The 19,462-nt window shown below is 31.5% G+C and overlaps 2 protein-coding genes across 2 annotated transcripts; one reads left to right on the forward strand and one right to left on the reverse strand.

Moving 5' to 3' along the window:
- Positions 1 to 6,705: 6,705 nt before the first annotated feature.
- Positions 6,706 to 7,745, reverse strand: LOC149201546 (E3 ubiquitin-protein ligase PUB22-like). The gene is made up of 2 exons (XM_089401306.1): positions 6,975 to 7,745; positions 6,706 to 6,711 (listed from the first exon to the last, which is right to left on the reverse strand). Exons 1-2 carry the CDS (start codon positions 7,743 to 7,745, stop codon positions 6,706 to 6,708), a joined length of 777 nt encoding a protein of 258 aa, XP_089257432.1.
- Positions 7,746 to 17,706: 9,961 nt separating this feature from the next.
- LOC149201547 (cytochrome P450 90A4-like) lies at positions 17,707 to 19,148 on the forward strand. The gene is made up of 4 exons (XM_089401307.1): positions 17,707 to 18,045; positions 18,175 to 18,261; positions 18,815 to 18,936; positions 19,046 to 19,148. The coding sequence occupies exons 1-4, from the start codon at positions 17,707 to 17,709 to the stop codon at positions 19,146 to 19,148; spliced, it is 651 nt and encodes a 216-aa protein (XP_089257433.1).
- Positions 19,149 to 19,462: the final 314 nt, after the last annotated feature.

The raw sequence follows: 19,462 nt of genomic DNA on the forward strand, positions 1-19,462 counted from the left end.
TAGCCAGTTTCAACCAGCTCCCATAGTCCTTGAGAAGAAAATAATGCTTTCATTGTTATGGACCAATAACTGTAATTTTTCCCATTAAACTGTGGCATTTGGGGATTTGTCAAACCAGTTCCAGCATCTGCCATCTTAACTTGTGAAAAAATAAAGAAGAGATACTGTCTGTATGAAGAAAACAAGCAAAAAACTTTCTCTGCTGAGAAAGAGAAAAAAAATGCTCTACAAACTTCTTACAGCTACTGCAGTGAAAAACAAACTCTGTGTTTTTGAATCACTGATTGCCTAGACTCGCTCTGATACCATGATGGAAATTTCTGTTAATTTCAAACATAGAAAAAATAACACAGAGAACAACGCTGTGTTTTAACTACAGGATCTTTATTAGAAAACAACAAAGATAAAATTGTTACAAAATAGTCTTCCTCTACTCAGAGGGATTTACAACAGGAACTTCAGTTCCAGAAAATTGATTCCACTATCTCAGAAAATTATATATTCAGCACTGTTGTGCGTTGCAGAGAAGAAAGAGTTCTTCTTGCTAATATTCTCTTTATGTATCTTTCTCTTGCATTCCTTTTATATTTAACAACACAAAAATATCTTTTACAATACGTGTTGCTTTTCCCTTGCTTTCGTGAAAATAAAAAATAGTAAAATTTAAGATTTCACCTACATTTACCAACCCTAGTAAATATCATTTATTACACGGCTCAAAATATCCTATTGGAGTTTAATGCATGGCTTATCACACCATCGCATCGCAAATATCGCATCGCAGATAATCAAAGGACACGGTGAAGGTTGACAAGAAGGGAAGTGCGATATGCGATCTGCGATCGCATCGCAGAGGAAAAATCTGCAAGTTGAAATTACCATTTCCAACAGGGGCTGAGTTTTCACCTTTTTATCCAGGAAAGCCTGACTAATTCCCGTTCTATGAGCAGAACAACACGTCCACTGTTTCTGCTCAGGCACAACCGATTGACTTTTTTAATATACACCCCTACGGCAGAGCCAAGAACCTTCATGTTAAGTATTTTCTCTGATATTTCTTATAACACGTTATTTTATTGATGACTTGAGTGTTGGAGTCGAAGTAATTGAAATTTTGTGCATACAACTTGTGTAGAAGGTTCCTGTTCGTGCCATCGCATTGTTCAGGGGAGATATAAATGTCAGAGATCGTGTGACAACGCATTGAGGGATATGGCCCGTTGTGATGAACCAGCAGAACCCGCCAATGGAAGCCGTCAAGGCCATAAAGTCCTGTAGACACCATCCTTGGATGATCCAGAAATCAAGTACTCATCTACTCTAGAGCCTTGAGTTTCCTTTATAATCTATATGCGGCATCATAATTTTCTTTTTCTTTTAAACCCCTCATTCCAGCGTTCCTGCCAATCTGCTCCTCCTGACCCGGTCAACCCTTTCCCTGATATCGATTCTTCTATATCCCCTTGTCCGAATAGCGATTTACCTCTAGGTTTGCCTGTCACCGTTCCCTCTTTTATAGGCTCTTCGAATCCTCTTAATCGATCTCCGATTTCTTTTGATAACGGTTCTAAATACGTGAATAACAATAATAATATAATTAATACTCATAACATTGATATTAACAAGAGCTAACGGGCCTACCATTGGTATTAAATGCCCGGCTACATGCGCTCCCTATAGCTGTTTAACACACAGCGCGGTGATAGATAAATAAAAAATAAGCACGTGTGTTAAACAACGGGCGCATGTAGTTGAGCATTTAATGCCCAATGATATGCCCGTTAGCTCTTGCCTTAACATAGTGGTTTTTAATAATAATAAGACATAGTAGTTTTTAATAATAATAAGAAGAATGATTATTGTAATAATCATAATAATTTAAAAGTGGATAAAAATAACAAAAACAATAGTATGGTTATTAATAATAATAATACGGAAGTAGTTAGCATTAATAATTATAACAATATGGAAGTTATCAATGGTAACAATCATAGAATAATGAATAATAATAATAATATAGCAGTTAGCTTTAATAATTATAATATAGAATTTATTAGTAATAATGATAAGAGTAATAACTATAATATAAAAGTAAATAGTTTAGATAATAATGAGAATATGAATAATAATAATAATAAGATTAGTCTTATTAATAATAAGTTTGAAAAAGATTGTAATAATAATAATATTAACAATAATAATAGCAAAGGCAATTATAGTAATAGTAATTATATTAATAATAATATTATTATTGATGGTAATATTGTGGATGATTTGGTAAATATTAATGACGTTGATTTTCATTCTCCTTCTAATAATAAAGTTATTAACTTGTCTAGGTTCTCCTTTCCCCTTCCTTTTTAAGCTTTTGGAAAAGAGATTAAATTTTTCCCTTGCTCTTAAGAAAATTTCGGTAAATGATATTATGTGCGATATTATATTCGGGATAAGAGACTTACCGGATAATGCTAAAGAAATTATTAGGCAATACTGTGTTGTTATTCTTAGAAAAGCTAAACCTTCTAAGAATAACATCAGCAAGGATAAACCTCAAGTCTTTGATCCAGAGCCAAGACATTGTTGTCTTGAAGGCTGATAAAGGTGGGGCCGTCATTATCCTTGACAAGGTTGATTATCGTATGAAAATGTTGGATCACCTAGAGAACAGTGGTTGTTACAGAAAGCTTGACAAAAATCCTTTGAAAAGGATTTCTAGAGCAGTTGCTCTTGCCATCAAATCCAGTAGCTCGATTGGTTCTTTTAGCCACAAGCTTATTGAGAGTAGCCCCATCTCTCCTAGGATCTATGGACTTCCAAAAATCCATAAGGAGGGAGTCCCCCTTAGACCCATTGTCAACACCATAGGTGGGCCAACCTACCTTCTAGCTAAATATTTGGCCTCAAAGCTTAAACCCCTTGTTGGCCACACAAAATCTTTTGCCAAAGACTCCTCGTCATTTTTCAAGGAGTTAATGGATATGAAATTTGAACCTGGAGATAGTCTTGTTAGCTTTGATGTAGTCTCTCTATACACCAACATCCCTATCAAGGACACCATGGATGTCATCTTCCGCCTCACTGATCCTGACACTACCAAATTAGTTGAGATCTGCCTCACTTCTACTTTTTTCTGTTTCAAGGGTGTATTCTATGAACAAACGTGTGGTGTGGCCATGGAGTCGCCCTTATCCCCCATTTTCGCTAACTTGTTTATTGAAGACTTTGAATCCAGAGCTTTAGCCTCAAATATTTTTAAACCTAAGCTTTGGAAAAGATTTGTAGACGACACCTGCACCATTTGGCAGCACGGTCAGGATAAGTTAGATCTCTTATTTTAGCATCTTAATAATCAATCTAACTCCATAAAGTTCACCACGGACAAGGAATGTAATGGATGCCTACCTTTCCTTGATGTCCTCATTTCTAATAAATATGATGGCTCATTCTCCCAGCAGGTTTTTTGAAAGAAGACTCATACTAAGTAGTATCTTCATGCCAATTCCCATCATTTCCCTGCTCAAAAGTTAGGTGTTCTCTGCACTTTAGCTTCTCGTGCTAAGAGGGTTTCTGATGGGGACCATTTTCCCAAGGATAAATCCCATCTCCTAAAGGTTTTCACCAATAATGGTTATAGTAGGCAACAGGGTCTTAAGGCTTTTCTCAAAGCTGACAAGAGTCCCAAAGTTAAAAACACCCTAGCGATCGTATCTCTAGAGTTCACCTCCCCTTCATCCAAGGGACAATCGACAGGATTGCAAGAATCCTTAAGAAGCATAATATTCTCTCAACCTTTAGACCCCTGAACACCATTAGGAGTTCCTTAAAGTCAGTAAAGGACCTAGTGGACCCAAAAGATATGAAAGGTGTTTATATCATCCCGTGTTCCTGTGGAACATCTTACATTGGTGAAACAGGGAGGTCTATTAATCAAAGGATTAAGGAGCATGCTCCTCATATTAAGCACAATAGAACTCACTCTTCAGCCTTAACATAGCACGCAGAGAAGACTAAATATCATATTTTCATTGAGGAGGCTAAGGTCATTGCAAAGATTTCTCATTTCCATCACCATAAATTTAGAGAAGCCACAGAAATTGAGAAGAGGCCTAGTAATCTTAATAGGGATGACGGATGGAAGATTAATAGTTGTTGGGTTCCTACCCTTTCCTCCTAGATTCTTTCTCCATCTTATCTGATTCCTTTTCTATTTCACTCTTCTCATCCTCATTTATGCTTTTTGGGTCTCCTTCTCCTTAGGTTAAGGTATTTTTCTCGTATTCCATATGTGTATATATATATATATATATATATATATATATATATATATATATATATATATAGTTTTTGTTTTATTTAAATATATTTAAATTTATCATTTTTATGGTTTTAATACATATATTTATTTATTATATAATGTTTATAAATTAAATAAATAAATAATAATAAAATATTAAAGAATGTTTATTTATTAAATAAATAAATAATAAAAAAATATAAACATTAAAGAATGCTTATTTATGAAATAAATAATTTAAAAAAATATATATGTTTATTTTACCACTTTGTTAGTCTTTTTTGTTAATATAACTATTACTAGCAATTGTCCCAAAAGGTACAAAGAGATGCCGATAGTTTATTAAATTGGAATTGTTGAATTTTTCTAGAAGAGTTAATTGGTTTGTGGAAAACCTTGTTTTCTTGGACTCGATCATTGTGCAATTACTTTTCTTTAGATGTTTTGTTTATATATATAATACAAGGAACACATTGAATGTCTTATTTCATTTTAGAGTAAGTTAATTACCCAAAATCAAGAGGTTAAGTTAATTACCCAAAATCAAGAAACCTCTATAGATGGTCAAACGTATACAAAGAATACATCTCATTCATATGCAATACCAAATCCATCTTTTCTTTTCTATGAGTAAAATTTCAAAAGCATGAACACATGCTATTTCATATGCACAATAAACCCAACTTCTGAAATTTCAATCCATAAACACATCCATTCATGAGCCATAACAAAACCACAAAAAACAAAACCCCCTGACCCGTTAATACATTATCTACTCAGAGAGAGGTAAGACGAAAGGACAACACTGTCTATAGATCCTCCATGTCTCTGAAGGAGATGAGGAGCATCTCATGACCCATTAATGCATTAGTCTTCTCAGGAATGCGAGGTAAGACTAAAGAAAATCATGAGTGCAATGATTTGCATATTAAAAGGAGTATGGAACAATAATGATATTAGTTACAAAAGAAGTAACCATTTTATGAATTTTAACAAGAAAAACATATACCAATATGAACTCGATAATGTTTTTTGAGTGAATATGCTAGCACTACTGTGAGAATGATGGAATATGTGATTCTTAAATGACTTGATTACCTTAGGTTCATTAAATATTTAGTATATTCTTTTCAAATTGACATTAACATTGAACAATTCAATTGTGATTAATCTTACTAATAAATTCCCAATGTTATTACAATTTACATATATAAATAGAAAATATAAATAATAATTTTCATCTATAAAGGAGCCTAAGAGTGGAGGCAAACCAAAATGCATTATGGTGATGGTAGGATTCAAAAAGTTATTTAAACTAAACGCAATGCCCTTTCTTAAACTAACGAGAATCAACAATGTTCATAACACATGAATGAATTCAAGTGGCCATTCATAGAAATAATATGTCTAAACTTGAACAATATTCATAACACAAATTCCAGTTTGGGATTCAAAAAGATAATGTGTCAAATTTCCTTTCAAAAGCTTTCATTAAGTCTATATAAGTAATTAGTAATATGTATGAGTTGGGTGATGATTTTTCTATTTGAGTAATAGGATATTTATATATGTATGAGCTAGGTGATGATTTTTCTATTCTAGTATTAGGATATTTATATATGTATGAGATATGTGACGATTTTTCTATTCTGGAAAGTTACACCCTATTTTATCATGGAATAAATAAAACCAAAATAAAATAAAAATGATTTTAACTAGATACTAAGAGAAACTATTATGTGATAAATAATTAACCATGAAACTAAACATTCAAACATCGAAGTAAGTACTAACCTTAATAGTTATGAAAAATCTAACCTTTATTTTAACATTTTATAATACGCAACCCAAAAAAAAAATGTTATGGGTTATTTTTAGAATCTAAACCCTTTGAAACAGCTGAGAAGATTTCGATCCATGTTTTATTTTGAAATGAATCGTATTACTTCTAATTGGTCCCTTGCCTTTGCTTTTCCAATTTCTTCAAGCGAAATAACATCAACAATGGATAGTTGTTGCATGTGCAAAGGGTCATGCTTTTTCCCAATCGCAACTTAATGTATTCCAGTTTCTTAGTTTTTTAACTCAAATAATTAAAACTCTACATATAGGTTTTTCCTTAGGTTTATGATATTTTATCAACAAAGGGGATCACTGTGCATGTGCATGGATAGTCCATTCTGTGAAAAATGAAATCATTTGGAAAACTCTCATGAAATCTACTCAAAACTACAGCCTGCAGGAAATTGACACTATACGAATGCAGCGATTGTTATGACAGAACATAAAGTAAATTGGTTTCGGATTAGAAATGATTGGAGATTTGTCCGTAAGACTTATTGGAGAAATAGTGAGACTTGTAAATGTGATAATACACCAAAAACGAAACTTGGACATCTTAACTTCCTTGATCATATCTGTTATGCAAATGCTAAAACAAACAGCTAGAATATTTAGCGAAAATTACGATCAACACAATAAAGATAAACATATATCTCAAATATGTCTGGATGTACTAAGGATTTATACAATTCTTCCATTCTCACTAAAAATTAAGAAAATCTGATAATTTTTCAAGTTTTCTCTATGTATAATTTAAAATATAATTTGGATAATCACTTCTCATAAGGTGGGGAAGACAAGTGGAGGCTCTGAAAGTATTTGCATGCAATCTCAATACCTCCTTCGCTTTCTGCTTTGTTTTGTTTGTGCAATCGAGTTGTTGAAGCATACACAGTTTAGATAGAGCCCCGCACTGAAGCATCTCCCGAAGAATGAACGCATTTGAAGAATATGTGCAAAGTGACCAAAGGATTCGCACTGCTTTCTTAGTGGCAGTTTCTGAAACCCTAATAATCTTCTTCGAGACTACAGCAATACCCATAGCGTGATCAGCCATGGTAGCCCTTCCTTCTGCGTAGTCCACTAGCATGTCCAACAGATCTAAAATCCTTTCACACTTGGGCTTCTCGGCATCTGGAAGTAATTCGATCAGAGAAAATACAGCGCCTGCCTCAATTGCCAGCAATCTGTTCTTTCGGGATTTCTTACATATTGCTATGAGGACAACCAAGGCGGCCACGGTTGCCTGATGGCAAACTTCACCCATTATGAGTTCTAAGAGCCCTTGGAAAATATCAATCCTTTCCCTGGAAACAAATTCCCAATCAGATATCCAAATAGAAACCTTCTGCATTAAAACCGCCATGTGAAGACGAGCTTCAGTGGTTCCCTTCTGCAAGATCAAGGCCATTGACCTAATGAACGTTGTCTCTGTCAGTGATTTTGCAGTTTCGTGGGTTATAGGAATCAGATGCAATATACCCAACGCTTCTTCACAAGCCCTGAAATTTTCATTCTCGTTCTCTTCACAACAATAACAATTGATTAGAGAGGCCGGAGCATGACTCGAACCAAACGCAGTGATGCATTGACGGTTTGCTAAACCCATAGATATTGAAAACCAAAAGCATGTATGCTTCTATCCATAAAAAATTTCGAGAATTTCATTCCAATGGATCAATAATTTCATCTCTATCGATTCTTCTGCTCAACATAACAGCAACAAAATAGAATCTCCAGGATAAACCATGCAAACACTCTTTAAAAAAAAACATAAATTAAATTCAAAACAGAGAAAAACAAAACGAAAATAAAACACTATAAAATCCAAAATGCATGGCCATGCAACAAAGAAAATAAACTTGAACAAGAAACAAGGCAAGCCAACGAAATGCAGAGTATTGAAGAAAATGATGAGATGAAAGTGAGAATGCGCTCTGTGAGATGCTTAATACTAATCAGTGCTTGCCAAAAGCCAGGGAAGAAGAACAGCAACAACAACTGGTAGAGAAAAAGCAATAAAAATATATTCAAGAGTGACATAAAAGAACGGAAAAAAAACAGTAAGGCAACTCAACTGATATTTGGAAAAAGCAGTGACACTTCAAATCAATGGTTGAATGTGTCTCACTTGATTGAACGGAGCAAGGTAAAAGTGTTGACAATTGTTGATCATAGGAGAGGCCTATCGGCCTAAATATAAATATTAAAGAGGGTTTCTTTATTAAATAAATAAATAATAAAATATTAATAATAATAAATGTTTATTTTACCACTATGTTAGTTTTTAGATTAGTTAAAATCTATCTAATTGATAATATACCTATTAGCAATTATTGTTCTACCCTTTGACTATTAGTTTAAATTCCATTAAAATAATATCTATTATTTGACTCTTAGTTTACTTATATAAATAATAATAATAATAATAATAATGAAATATAAATAAAAAAATTTCCAATATAACAAACTACAAATGGCTTCTCATTTCTAGGTTTTCCTAGCAATTTTTTAGCCGTTTCCTTTTAGCCGTTAGAAGGCTCATCTTCCTATTTAACCTACAACTATGATATGATTCTTCATCTTGCCCTGATAATGAACCACATAGGTTGGTTCTAAATGCATCGACCTAATTCTTATGTGATTTCTTCCCAAAATATTTTTATTCAAAATATAGATCACAAAAGCTTAAATTTGAATATGCTAAATATTTTACAGGTAATAGAAATTAGTACTGAAATTTTCATTTTTGCCTAGAGGTATTCTCATGTCATAGTGGGGAAGTTGATAAAGATAGCAATGAACAATAGACTACAAAGTGGCATGAACACTAAAAAGTCTAAAAAAACATGAACACGCCCAAAGATCTATACCCTGCGGGGTTTTTTGTTGGTGCATCACAAAGCAGCACACGCGGATTCAATGAACAATGCACTACAAAGTAGCATGAACACTAAAAAGTCTAAAAATAACCTAAACAAACCCAAATATCAAATATATACCCTGCGGGTTTTCCAAGATCATCATTGATTATGTCCCCTGCCAAGCTACCATACACAAGCCCACACTTCAAAGCTGGCTACAACAAATCACATCACTCCTTATTCAACATATTAGCAGCGAGTTCAATCAAGCTGCGGACAGTCTCTAGAAGAAAGGCATTCTGGACAACCTGGATGTGCGTTCAATCAAGCTGCGGACAGTCTCTAGAAGAAAGGCATTCTGGACAACCTGGATGGTTTGCACATGTAGATCAATCAAGCTGCGGACAGTCTCTAGAAGAAAGGCATTCTGGACAACCTGGATGGTTTGCACATGTAGATCAAAAATGGGAGACACTTGCATGGAGGCTGGGTTGCTACCAATATCAAGATAATTCTACTCATCCAGACATATTTCTTTTTCTGATTATCAGATGCACCTTCTCTGTTTATTTCTGTCTATTAGTATCTAGCTGCACCATTTCTGAATTCCATACATGGTCTATTATCAGCCTTGTATGATTTTATCTGGTACATTAGATCTTTCTAATATATTCAAAGTTATATATGCCATGATCTTGCTATATGGACTGGTTATAATAGGGATGAATATATCGTTTTTTCCAAAAGGAAAGATAACGATGGCAATGAGTTACCGCGGTTAGTTTATGTATCATGTGAAATGAGGCCTGGTTTCCAACACCACAAGAAAGCCGACGGGATGAATGCATTGGTATATTCCTTGCTATGTTTAAATTTCTTTTTTTGATTTCCTCATATGGAATTCATTAATCATTATGCTGAACATGATCATTGTTATCGACTTTGCTCCGCTTAGGTCCTATTTTATAATGTCTCTACAAATGGCCTGTTCATGTTGAACCTTGATTGTGATCATTATATAAACAACAAAAAAGCTCTTCCTAATTCAATGTGTTTACGTGTTTTTCGGCGGATCCTGCTCTTGGGAAGAAAACTTGTCTTGTACAGTTTCCTCAGAGAATTGATGCCATTGACTGGCACGATCTATATGCTAATCGTAATACTTCGTTCTTTGATGTAAGCATTGAACAACACCAAAAATGTACTGTTATATGCAATTATTCATTTTCATATATTTTACCCTGGCATATTAGTTCTGAAATATTTGAATATCATCTTAAGATATTTCTATGGTATACCAGGGGTTGTCAATGCCAATCCCTTGCAATATGAATTAGTTCATAGTGGTCATGGCTTGATCCCAATCAACCCGGATTTCCAGTGTTGGGCATAAACAATAACCAAGCCTTCTTATTAATTTTGACTTTGGAGTTCTACTTTTTGTTCAAAATATTAAATCTTTAATTTTTTTAGTTTGATGTATAGAGATCAAAACCTTAAATTTCATTGTTTAATAACACTATCATTCGAATTCAGCATGGACGAGGCCTTTCCGTTATTAGTGTTTATAAAGCTTTGATTTTTACACTATTGATATCAATCTTTCAGGAATGTTTCTTCTAAATTTATGTCCGTTTTATTGTTTGAAATTTATGTTTTTTATTGTTTAAATGCATACACAAATCGATACATTCTAAACCAATTATAAACGATTTTCTGCTTTATATTTTAGTGCACATATAGTCGCTAAATTATTACATGTTACACAGTGAGAATTAAATTTCCACACACTACTAAACTTACCTCAATTGGAGGAATGAAAATTAGACAATTTACGTCATATTGGGTTTCAAACTCATTGTTTAAATGGTAAGAATTCAGTGGTATAGTAAAGTTTTGGTGGTATGGGTAAAGATAAAAGTATGGTTTATTTTATAGATTATGTTTAATGAGGACTAGAGCTCTGTGGCATTCATGTGAGTTTATTTTTTGTTGAGATTTTTTATTGTATTATTTGTAAGTAATTGGTAAAAAAATAAGCTTCTTTTCATTTTAATGGTTCTTTTATTTTTTAAAAAGTACAATTGAAAAAAAAAATTTACAAAATAATTACTATCGCATTTAAAAAATAGACATAACCATTTCCCACCGTTGATAAGAGATGTTAAATTCTCACCTAAAAGTAAGATGTGACACTTTGAGACAAACCTTACTTTTATAGGTTTTTTTGGAGGATGATGAATTTGAGGCTTTTCATGATCATGACAGTGAAATATTAGGGCCTAATATTGAAATTAGTAGTGGCTAGGATGTTTTATTTGTGAAAAAATAACATGCAATTTATAGCATGACCATCACTAATTTAACATCACTCTGAGTTAAAATAATAAAATTTATTAAAAAAAGAAAAACAATTTATTGTAACTTACTAAAATTTACATATTTCAATTTTTTTTAATAAAACATTAAAATTATTTAACTACTTAGCACATTCAAAGATGTACTAATTGTCATTAACAATTTCAGAAGAGAACTCTCCATTGTTGAATATATACAAGTGTTCATATTCTATTCACTAGAAATTTAATTAATAAATGTTTTTTATTGGAATTTAACAATATAATTTTGGTGAAGTTGTAATTTTTTATTATTTAAAATGTGTTTTTAAATGTATAAATAAATTTATCAACTTAAAAATTCTTTAAAGCACTTAAATGTTGAAATTTACAGAACTTAAATTTACAATTTTAAAAAATATGTGAACAAACTTTAACCAAATCCAACAAAACCACATTTTAAAGAGTAAAACTTGAGACCATAAGGTGTCTTACTCATGAGTATTATCTGTGAAAAAATTGTCCCTTTCTTTTAGTGAATCTTTGCATTTAACTCACATAGAGCACATATTTGAGTGACATGTTTATCTCTTATTATTACTAATGCAAATTTTCCTCTATTTCCATCACTTTCAAAAACAACATTAAAAAAATATTTATAACAAAATAGTTAGAGAAAGTGAGAGAATGAGTCTTATGGATATATGTCTTTTACTTGCAAATATAAGAAGGGCATGTATTAACATTTTAATGTGTAGAATGTAAATCATAAATAAAATATATCAATGTCATATATAGAGAGAAAATTATTATTCTATTAATGGATTCTTTAGAGAGATTTTGTAATTCATTCATTTTCAATATGAAATTGACATGTAATTAACATACATATATATATGTGTGTGTGTTTGTTTTCTACTTCCTATCTTATTAGGGCATGTATTAACAATATAATTTATAGAATACCATTAATAAAATATTTCAATGTCAAATATGTATATAGTATATAAAACAAAAGATATGTCTGTTTTATTATAAAAAAATTAACATAGATTTTATATATATAAAGAGAAAGAATTCTTATTCCACAAATAGACTTTTTAAGGAGATTTGTAATTCATTAATAGTTTAATATGAAGTTTGCATGTAACATTTTAAATATTAATAACAAAAATTATGTGTGTGTTTTCTAACTCCTAATATATTTTGGGGCATATATTAGCATTTTAATGTGAATGTATATATATATATATATATATATATATATATATATATAACACATTTTAATGGTTAAAATAAATTAATACCATTAATACCTTTTTAAGAAAGATTTGCAATTTATTGAGTTCACATGTAATGCTTTAAATTTTAATAAAAATAAATATCATAGCCATATATATATATATGAAAAAATAATTATAAAAAAATAAGTATATATTGAAAGAGAGACCCAAAGATATATGTTCTCTATTTCCAAATATGATTGGGGCATATGCTAACATTTTAATGTGTAAATATGAATTATAAATAAAATATTTCAATATCAACTATGTATATATATAATTTTATTTGTTTATTGTTCAATATTAGTAAAGAATTATGTTTTGAGAGAGTTGATCACTTTTAACACTTTGTAAATCAAAAATTAAAATAGATTTACGCTCATAATAACTAATAAATTAAAAATTTAGTTGTGATTTTTTTATATTAATTTAAATTTAATATTTTATTTATATAAAATTTCATAAAATTAAAATTCAATGAGTGAGATAGAGCAATTTTAATATTACAAATGTATTTATAATATTAAATTTATCCTTTAGTTTTATTAATAATTTTAATTTTTTTTATTTTATATATATATATATATATATATAACTTTAAAAAATAAGATATTAATTACCACTTTCTAATATGTTATTTTATTATCAGAAAGAATGAAATGAAACTTTCCTAAATCACTGTAACTTAATTAACTTAACCCATATATATACGCATGTGACCTATAAAACTTTTAAAACTTAACCAATATATATACACATGTGATCTATAAAACTTCTAAAGAGTAAGCTATTAATTATGACTTTCTAATATGTTATTTTTATTAACAGAAAGAATGGAATGAAACTTTCCTAAATCACTATAACTTAACTAACATAACAAATCAACAAGATTAGTAAAAGAGAAACGCTTTGAGAATGATTATAAATGTGAATAAAAACAAAACAATGAAATGAGTTTGTATCTGTCCTACAAGGTCAATCCTTCTTGAATTTAAACACAGGAATGGGAAGAAAAATCTCCATTACCACTGCCGGCATTAAACAAATTTCAATAAATTGCAAAAGTGTGTCACAGCCCCCGTTCCGTGTTGACTGAGTTTAATAGATTCAATAAGCTCTGCCATAGTCTCTGTAGTGAGCTATATAAAAAGTCTAAAAAGTCTATCAAAGATTGTGGAATGAATTTTTATGTATAGTAGAAAGTCAAGTTTTGTTGAATTTAAATTATAGTTATCAAATTTAAATTTGGATTTGGGTTTAATATGATATGATAAAAATTTGAACGAAAAATTTTCAATTGGCAAAAAAATAGATAATAAATTAATAATACATTTTATTTTTTATTTGATTTTTAAATAATTTAATAATTAAAAAAATACCTCACTTCTCTCCAAGATACCTCATCTTCATTTCAGAACTTAAATCTATTGTACCTTCTAGTTTCAAAACCTAACATGAAATCCTTTGCTAATAAATAAATTTTAACATCTGATTATTCAAGACATATTTATCTATATAGAAATAAGAAATATATTAATTAAGGTTCAAAACTTATTTCCTATAAATAAAAATATATTTACAGTTTTACAGAATCAAATTTTTTTTTGTCAAATTTGTTGGTGTCACCATTGCCATTACACCAAAACCTGTAGGTATTAGTAAACAGACACATCATTAAATTTAAGCACATGCCATCAAACACACAGGAAGGTTGACCTTCTACACTACCATTAAAAAAGAGCCGACAAAATTTATTTACCCACTTTTAGTATTCATGCTAAAAACTTTCTTTCACAATTTTATCAACTTTCCATAATTTAAAGAAATTATTTCCTTCACCGTTTTAAAAAGGAGAAATTCTTTCTAGTCAAATTTGTTTACCCACTTTTAATATTTATGTTTAAATTCTTTCCTTCACGATTTTCTCAACCTTCCGTACATTTAAGGAAATTCTTTCCTTCAAATTTATAAGTACCTTCCCATTCCTTTCGTTCTATCTGCATGCGAATTCTGTAAATGCAATGGAGAGTATGATGATATGGATGTTGGTAGCAGGGGCTTTGGCAGTGTGGCGCTTTGTTTTACTGCGTAGGGTGAGTTTCAAATTGCCCCCGGGGACTGTGGGATGGCCCCTTGTGGGAGAATTTATACCCTTCTTTTTTCGATTACATGGATTTATAAGGAAGCGCCGGGAAATGTAAGCATTGTTTCCAATCATGGTCTTATTCGATATGGAGTTGTTTCGGATTTTTTATAAAAGTAATATGGATCTCAAATGCCGGTGATTGCTTAAACAGGTAGAAATTTGTGTAGAGTTAGACGAGTTAGTGTTCGGCGTTGTCTGCCCATTCTAAAATTTAAGTTGAAATTTGATCTTTTGGATTGTAATTTTGAATATTTAAATCATTTAACGCTTTCAATTTTGAATATGTAGATGCTTTCAAAATGTGGGAGGTATTTTGATTTTCTTTCCAATTTATAAATCAAACAAATTCTTATTAAATTTTGAGGCTGTAGTCTAATCATTATGTTTTTTTGCTTTGAAAATTATAGAAATTTTGGTCATATTTTGAAAAAAATTGGCTAGAATTTTTGTGAATCCTAGTAAAAGTTCTCAAATTTCATAATATTAGGTGCCCTAAAGTTTTTTTTTGAGATGGTGCTGAATCTATTTCCACCGTCAAAAACATGATTCAAACACTGTCTCTATAAAAAAATTTGAAATATTTTTATCTAGATTCCAACCACTTTTAACTGTGAGGAGACCTCCTCAACTTCCTCCACAGACGACTCCAATTTTATATTTACATAATTTTAAATTTACCTATATAAGTATGGATATTAAATTAAATGGTGAGATTAATTAAACACGTCGAAATTTGTATCCAGAGTTTAGTCCATACGTCAGAATCTGGGTGGATATGAAATGAAATGTGTGACATCAGTTAAAAACGTCTTAATTTGTATGTTGAGAAGTTTACAATATACAATATGTTGTGAAGTTTACTTGAGCGATCTAGTCACTCCATAATTAATTTGTCACCTCTCCATAATTGATTTATCATTTCCTGGTAGGTTAAGTATTTAATGAGATGTTTTTTTAATTTGATAATATAGTATGCGATAATTTTTTAAACTGAATAAAATTATATTCAGTTTAGAGGTTTATTTTACAGGGTAGTATGACGTCTAACTTTGTGTGTATCATTAAAGTTGGAATTTAGAATGTTAACCAAAATAAAAAGTTCAAAAAAATATAAAAATATAAAAAATTTATAAATGAAAAAATTGGAGAGCTCATCTTAAATTTATGTTTAAAATAAATCTCTCTTACACAAGAATGGCTCCTTAGAGGTGGGAAACGTGTGTATCATTAAAGTTGGAATTTAGAATGTTAACCAAAATAAAAAGTTCAAAAAATATAAAAATATAAAAAATTTATAAATGAAAATATTGGAGAGCTCATCTTAAATTTATGTTTAAAATAAATCTCTCTTACACAAGAATGGCTCCTTAGAGGTGGGAAACGGGTTGCAATGGTTCCCGCACTCCCCGAAGCTTTGGAATTGTATGGGAACGTTCTCCTTTTAGTGAGAGCTGCAATGGGAGCTTAGGAAAGTTGCCCGATCCTACATTCCCTAGGGTTAGGGAATATAAAGCATGTAGACAAATATGTTGAATTACCCACAAAACATCAGCTTTTGTTGAAACCTTTGCATTAAGAAAGGCCAAAGTCATCCTTAACATCGATATCCTTAATTGAGAAACTGGAGCAATCTCTCACCTCAATGCAAGGGCGATATCTGGCATGTCATGCTGATGAGTATTTATTTTGTTGTTTATGTATATGTATAGCATAAGATTGTGTGCATATTGTATGTGGCAGTCAATGCTTAACTATTAGAGTTGTTTTGTTTTTTCTTATAAGAATAATTAGAGAAGCATAGGTAAAATTGTTCCTTTGTATTTTTAAGGCAGATTGTTTCAAAAAATGGTCATGTGTGAGAGAACTGATAATGAACTTGACATTTTAATATTTTATATATATAAAAGAGAAAGACTCAGAAAAAGACATCTAGAGAATATATTTATATAAAAAAAATTATATATTTAAATTGATTTTAATATATGAATATTTTGATGTAATATTAATATTTATTATTATATAAATTATATAATTAAAAAATTATTTTTTATTTTTATTATTATATAATATTACTGTCACGATTATTTATTTCTGGTAAATTTTGGGGAAATGATACCAGTACTCATGTTCCTGTAGCCATGTTCCCAACATTCCCACTTTCCAAAACGAAAACACATACAACATAGAAATAAATCTATATTAATATATAAAATAATATAAAATAATAAATGTATTTCTATTAATTACTCACATCATGTGTGTTCAGGTACGGAGATTTGTTTAAAACATCTCTACTGGGATACCCTGTTATAATATCCACCGATCCACACGTAAACCGTTTAATTATGCAGAACGATGGTAGGCTTTTCGTTCCGGGATACCTGGCCTCCACGATGAAGTTACTGGGAAAGTCTAATATAATGACAGCTCGTGGAGAATCTCACAAGATAAAACGAGGAGGTTTCCTGCGTGTCGTCGGTATTCCGATTCTCAAACGCCGGCTCCTCTCGGAAATACAAAACGTCATAATCTCCTCTCTCTCTGGATGGGGAGGCAGAAATGTGGACGTCATCCATGAAGCGGAAGAGGTGGTCATGCGGTTTTCATGTTCCGGAAGTATCAGAAGATTTTGAACGTTAATTGTTTCGACTGTTTTGATTTGGATGCAGATGCTATTTTCACTTATGGCCAATCACCTGTTAAGTCTTAAAGCGGGCACAGGGTTTGACAGATTGAAAGAAGAATTTTACGTTTATAGAAAAGGAATTTTCAGCCTACCGTTCAACATCCCTGGCACATCTTTCCACAAAAGCATGCGGGTAATGCGTTTGCTTGTAAAGAAATTGCATACCAGCTAGCCTTCCTTTTTTGTAAAACCTTGTTATTCAAAAAATAAATATTATAAAATGTTACTACCTCTTAACTTTGACGCTTAAATGTGATGGCCAAATACGGTTATATATTCACCTTACAAGGCCATCGACTTACTGGATATTCCCTTTCGGATCTGCAGAAGAAGAAAGAGCTTTCTAATCAAATCAGAAACATTATCGAGGCGAGGAATATGAATATGTTATGCCACGACACACATGACGACCTACTATCGTTGATGCTAAAAGAGGCAGAAGAAAACGAAGATGGGGAGCTTGAATTTGCAACATTTCACATCATAGATTTCCTTCTCGTATTGTTCTTCTCTTCCGTTGAAATTGCACCAAAAACGATTGCTTTGGTCGTGAAGCATTTATCTGAAAATCCGCATATCATCCCGGAACTCAGGGTTAGTACAGTGAAATTTAGAAGCTTATTTCTTTGACACCAATTGACCAATTTGAAAAGCCACTAATACTACTACAGCTATTTGATGTTCTATATACATTAATCTTTCATGTCCACTAACATGATGCAGGAAGAACATGAAGCCATCAGACGCACCAAAGGAGAGAACAAGAAGTTGTCATGGGAAGACTATAAATCAATGGCTTATACTAAATGTGTAAGTTATAATATAGATATGTTTCATCTGTCTCCGTTTCTATTCCTGTTCTGTCAAACTATAATGGAAAACCATGACTTGCATAACATTTTCCTCACTTCGCCTAGGTTATCAAGGAGGCTTGGAGATTAGGGGACGGACTCTTAAACAACATGATGTTGAGGAAAACTATTGAAAATGTACAAATCCGAGGTATGCCATGTTGTCACTCACCAATTCAAAAAATTACCACGTTTTATCACCACTACTTTCTAGTTCTAACAATTGAATAAGTGATTAATGTTTAAGGGTATACGATTCCAAAAGGATGGACGTGCATAATATTTTATGATAGTTCTAACAATTGAATAAGTTATTAATGTTTAAGGATATACAATTCCAAAAGGATGGACGTGCATAATATTTGATGAATTCTCCAACTTGGATAGCAAGTACTATATAGACCCTCTTGCTTTCAATCCTCGGCGATGGCAGGTGAGAGATATGCCCACTAAAGAAACAAAATTAATTCCATTTACTTGTATACTCACCTTTTACCTTGCTAAAAATTCAGGACTTGGATATGGATCGCACGCCCTATTTAACCTTTGGAGCAGGCCCTAGACACTGTCCAGGATATGAGTTTGCTATGGCGTTCATGTCGTCGTTCTTGCATCATTTTGTGACAAATTTCCAGTAAGAATTAATACTCTCAACAATACAAAACTCATGTTTGTTTGTTGTTTTTTTGTTGTTTTTCTTTTCGTATTTTGATTTAAGAGCTACATTTTATGGCATTATGCAGATGGGATTATATTCAATCCGATGCTAGGTCGAGGTGGTTTGATTCACCATTCACTTCAAGGATTAATTGGAAATTTCGAGTGGCGGACTTAGAAAAGAAATAACTGTGCAAAATTTTCCATAATTATATCTATATAGAGATAATGAGAAACAATGAGGAAGTACTAAATAAAACATTTTGGACAGCTTATCTCTTTAAGGCTTGTGATAGGGATGAGAATGCCTAGATGTTTCGGAAATTAGGAGCAGGAGCTTGACTCTATCAGGGTCATTTTTTTAAATAATATGTCATCCATGACTATAAATAATTATAGTCGATTGAACCGTCATCAATAATTATGGTAGATTGAACATTCATCAATAATAGAGAGCTTTCTGATGAGTAATGCTTTATAAAACACACAAATATGTTTAGCAC

The sequence above is a fragment of the Pinus tabuliformis genome, chromosome 2_1, assembly GCF_031772625.1.
Source record: "Pinus tabuliformis cultivar Carrire ecotype Pingquan chromosome 2_1, CPIR1, whole genome shotgun sequence".
NCBI classification, from domain to species: Eukaryota; Viridiplantae; Streptophyta; class Pinopsida; order Pinales; family Pinaceae; genus Pinus; species Pinus tabuliformis.